The sequence below is a fragment of the Tasmannia lanceolata genome, unplaced genomic scaffold (assembly GCF_043159265.1).
Source record: "Tasmannia lanceolata isolate RefF3 unplaced genomic scaffold, GAP_Taslan_0.1 ptg000029l, whole genome shotgun sequence".
NCBI lineage: Eukaryota > Viridiplantae > Streptophyta > Magnoliopsida > Canellales > Winteraceae > Tasmannia > Tasmannia lanceolata.
In genome coordinates, this window is record NW_027518706.1 from 8,564,654 (window position 1) to 8,569,304 (window position 4,651).

A 4,651-nucleotide genomic window follows, 5' to 3' on the forward strand; every position below is an offset into this window, starting at 1 on the left:
CATTTCACTAAATTTTGATGAATAAATTAGTAAAGCCCTTACAAACCACATTTTCCACAATAGAATCCACATCTGAAATCTATTGAAAAATCCAAGAGGAGGACAAGAGGCCTTGCCTCGGACATGACATGGGATAACACAATAAAAGAACACAACAATCAGAGAACAACTCTTGCATAAATTACAAGGAAACACCCCTTAAAACCTCCACAACAGAGCCTTTAGTACTAAACTGAAAATAGAAGCAAACACAAGCAGCAATCCTCTGCCCCAAGAGCAGACCATAACCTGAATGAACATATAGAAACCAGCATAGACCTCTGCCATCAGAGCATAACCAATGCAAACAACAAAGGAAGGAGGGTCCCAGAAGTAGGCTTTGGTTTACTTGACTATCACACCTTGAAAGCAAGAAACAACCAACTGTATAATTAGAGAGGAAAACAAAATAGTGGTGGACACTAGAGGAATGAAAATAGATAATAAACTCAAGAAAATGACATAAAAGAAGAGATTTTATCTTTATGAAAATCCCTCATTTACAAACTCAAGAAACAATCAAAACGTTAACTTTTTTGGAAAATGTTTCTGAAAAGTACCCACGATGGGCATCTTTTAATTTTCATTAAAAAAAGAATGATACAGTGGACAATTTGTAAGAATAAATGATGGAATAAAACATACGCAATTCCACATAAGTTGAGAAAGCAAAATCTAAATGAAGGAGGTGTTGGGTGTATATTAACATTATTTATTTGGTGTAGATAAGTTAGATTAAGGAAAGAAAGAGAGTGCAAAGACACCGGTTATTAAAAGATAAAAGAGCGGATGAGAAAATAACGAACCAGGCAATGGCATCATACCCGATCCCCGAATAAAATTGTGACATCCGGTACATGGGCTATCTTGTGCCAATCCTCTCCTATCTCCCTTTTGCATCGTCTCTCCAAATGTGGACAATTTCTAATAGACAGTCTTTGGAGTGCGGTGAGGCGTTGTAGTCCGGAGGGCAATGAAGTCATATTATAACAATTGCGGATGGTCAAAGATCGAAGCGATGTGAGCTTTTCGACCCACTCTGGCAAATTCTGCATCCCCTGACAGTTTTCAATGGATAGGTGTTGCAGTGTGGTGACATGCTGTAGCCCATCTGGCAATGATTGCAAGTTATCACACGACCCGATTTGCAGATTTTGGAGGGCAGTGAGGTGGTGGACGTCATCCCACAAAGAAACGAACTCATCATCTTTATAGATAACCAATGATTGAAGAGACTTCAAATGCCGTAGCAGCCCATCTGGCAATGATGCCAACTCATCACAATAAACGATTTCAAGATTTTGGAGGGTAGTGAGACACCGCAAGTCATCCGGCAAAGAAACAAGCTTACCACATAAACTAATTTTCAATGACTGAAGAGATTTCAAGCCCCGTAGTACCCCTTCCTCCGGCAAAGACACCAGCTCATCACAACGCACAATGATCAATGACTTGAGAGCAACGAAATTGTCCAGCTCCCTAGGAAGACTCCTCAACTTTTTGCAATAGCTAATTTCTAAATGTTGGAGTGCATTACCGTGTTGTAGAAAGCTTTCTGGAAAGGATGACATCTCATCAAGATGAGAGATAAGAACGGAGGTAAGATGCACAAAACACGGCAGGGTGATCAACTTGCAGTCTTCAATCTTCAATTCATTAAGGCAAGGAAAAGCTCCTCCTTTCTCCACTGATGCCCATATCTCTAAACTCATCATAAACGATAGCGATAGTCTTTTCAAAGAAGGAAATGAAAATCCGTTCAATGTGTTGTTACCGTAAAACTCTTGGTTGATTTGCTTCACTGCATGCAGTCCTTGTATCTCAAGATTCCTGAGTGAGGGAAGCTGCCCTAGTGGTGGGAGATTACTGAGCCTCAGACACAAATTTAGTTTCAATGTTTGCAAATTTTGTAGGTAGATAATCGATTTAGGTAAAGTTTTGATTAAAGTATCCGAGAGCATGAGGTACCTTAGCTGTTTCAAGTTGCATATTGAATGTGGGTTAACATCAAATCTATGTAGATGTAGCCATCGCAAGTATCTAAATTTCTTGATGTGTCCAAAATCAATGGGCAATAGCATCGTCCGTATGGCTTTGGCCTTATACAAGCTCGGACACTCTAATGATGAATAGAGATATCGAGTCGACGGAGGGATATTATCAGTTTTTCCCGAATCCACGATATAACACTTGTTCCCATTAACAGACCGGGCAAGATCGTGTACCAAGTCATGCATTTTGCAACTTCTTATATTTCCGTCATCGTCCTTTTTTATGTCTTCGAAGAAAGACCTCCATAATAAATCATTGAAAATCTCATTTCCAACGTCTTCCAGCTCCATTCCTACCTTAGGGGTAACAAAGTCATTAGCTATCCACATAAGAATAAGTTGTTCTTTCACAATTGTAAAGCCTTTAGGGAATACAGAGCAAAACGAAAAGAACTGCCTTAGATGAGATGGCAAATTGGTGTAGCTCAATCTTAGAGCAGGCAAAATGTCATCATCTTGTAATTCCCATATTTGGCTGTATCTTACAGACGACCAAAAAGGTTCGTCCCTTTTGAGACGTAGGAGGCTTCCTAATGCCTTAGCTGCTAAAGGAACACCCCCACATTTCTTGACGATCTCTTTGCCAATTGTAACCAATTTTGGATGCTCTTCACTTCTCCCTGGTTCAAATGCTTGATTCTCAAACAGAGACCAACAATCATTGTATGATAAACCAGTCAAGTGGAGGGATTCGTGAAGTGCACCCATCATCGATGCAACCGTTTCTTTACGAGTAGTTACAACAATTTTGCTTCCTCTTACTTTACATGTTAAGATCTCCTTTAGATCTTCCCACTTTTTTTCATTTTCGTTCCATACGTCATTAAGTACAAGCAAAAATCTCTTTTCACATATTATATTTTGTAGTTTTTTTCGCATCTCCTCTAACTGTGTAACAGCAGTTGAACTTCCTGTTGCAGATTCTAAAATTGCTTTTACAATTGTAGTAACATCAAAATTTTGAGACACATAAACCCACATTATTGGCTCAAAATGGCGCTTTACACGCTCGTCATTGTAGGCCAATTGAGCTACTGTGGTTTTCCCCAAGCCCCCCATGCCAACAATGGCAATAACCGGGACATCATTTTCACTACTCACATCGGTTAGCAATAGTTTCACAATCTTATCTTTTTCATCATCTCTTCCATAAATTTGTTTTTCATTTACTAAGGAGAAAGTAGGTGTTCTCTCTTCGCTCTCCGGACTCGGGGTTGTTGCATCCAAAGTGAAATTTCGCCTCTCTTCCGCAATTGACTTTAATTTCTTGAGGATTTTTTTTGTCCTGGTTCCTATCTTATGGCGAAATTTACAGTGTTGGAATTGAAAACAGGGTAAGAAGGTATTGCTTACCTGAATGTTGCAACAACCAATTGAGTGTAATCGCTGAGCTTCCACAGCCCAGTCCGTCAAGATGTCATCAGCATCATAGGCCGCATCTATAAGATTTGAGAGCCAAACTTTGAGCTGCTCATTCTTGACCGCCATCACCTCTGCGGTTGGAAACATAGCACGAATCATTGGTAAGATTCTCTGAAGCTCTTCCACATCATCCTTAACATCCCCCAGTAACTGAAGCTCATCTTGGATTAGAGAGGTCAGTTGCCTAAGCAGTATACTAATGATAGCATCCGCCATATTTTCTTGGTAATAGGAAAAAAAAATTCTCTCCAACTAGAGCGAGTAGAATCACACAGATATCTTGCAAGCTTCTTCCTGTAAGATGGTTTGTTATATAGACAACTCTTCTTTTTAGTATTCCTTTTTTATTTTCATTTTTCATGGATCTTCTCTCCAGCTTGGGGAATTATATATTCGCTATTTTCTTTACATTGGGACAACCCCCTCTAGTGTAAAACTAGTGATCATAAATACACTAGAGGAGGGTGTTCCAAGTAAATAAAAGGGGTGAATATATCACGAAGCAGCGTGGGAAAAGACTTTTATATGGGTTGAAAAAGACTTTCATATGGGTTATACATAATCTGGCGCAAGCGACAAAGTCCGACGCCCTACGGACCCATGGGCGCATCTTTTGTTATTGTTTGGAAAAATTACCAATGGGAGACACAAATAAGACGTAATTATCAACAGGTCCCATGCTTTTCTAAAATTATCAAGGAGGGACAAAAGAAGTCTTGTCAGTAAAAGATGGACGAAAATGCCCTTTTCTTAAGCAACAAGTTTACTTTTCCATTTTTCCCTATTCTCTCTTCTTTCCCTCATTTTTTTTTTACTTTTCCATTTTCAACTTTATTTTTTTACCTTACCAGTCATCTCCCTCATCGTTCAGCCACCATTGTTGCTGGAAGTTTCGAAAACTTGAACGTGACTTCATTCTCATCTATCTCTCTGTATCTAGGTTTTGTTTTTCATTTATTTTAGGGTTTTGCATTTCTCCTTCTCCCTTCCAATGGTGGATGAGGAAGATGAATCGTATGGTAGAAAGAAAAAAACGGTGAAAATGAATGAGTCAAAAAAATAGCAAGTAAAAACATGTTCATGAGGGACTTGATAAGCCCATTCGGAAATTGGTAACTCCATTTTTTATACTAGATAAT

General features: G+C 39.0%; 1 protein-coding gene across 1 annotated transcript; it reads right to left on the reverse strand.

Annotated features, from left to right (window-relative positions):
• Positions 1-3,728, reverse strand: LOC143859012 (disease resistance protein RGA2-like). The gene is made up of 2 exons (XM_077369690.1): positions 864-3,728; positions 1-401 (listed from the first exon to the last, which is right to left on the reverse strand). The coding sequence occupies exons 1-2, from the start codon at positions 3,726-3,728 to the stop codon at positions 396-398; spliced, it is 2,871 nt and encodes a 956-aa protein (XP_077225805.1). The 3' UTR covers positions 1-395.
• Between the last annotated feature and the right edge of the window lie 923 nt (positions 3,729-4,651).

Coding starts and splice junctions, on each gene's coding strand:
- LOC143859012 (XM_077369690.1), bottom strand. CDS start 3,728: ATGGCGGATGCTATCATTAGTATACTGCTTAGGCAACTGACCTCTCTA.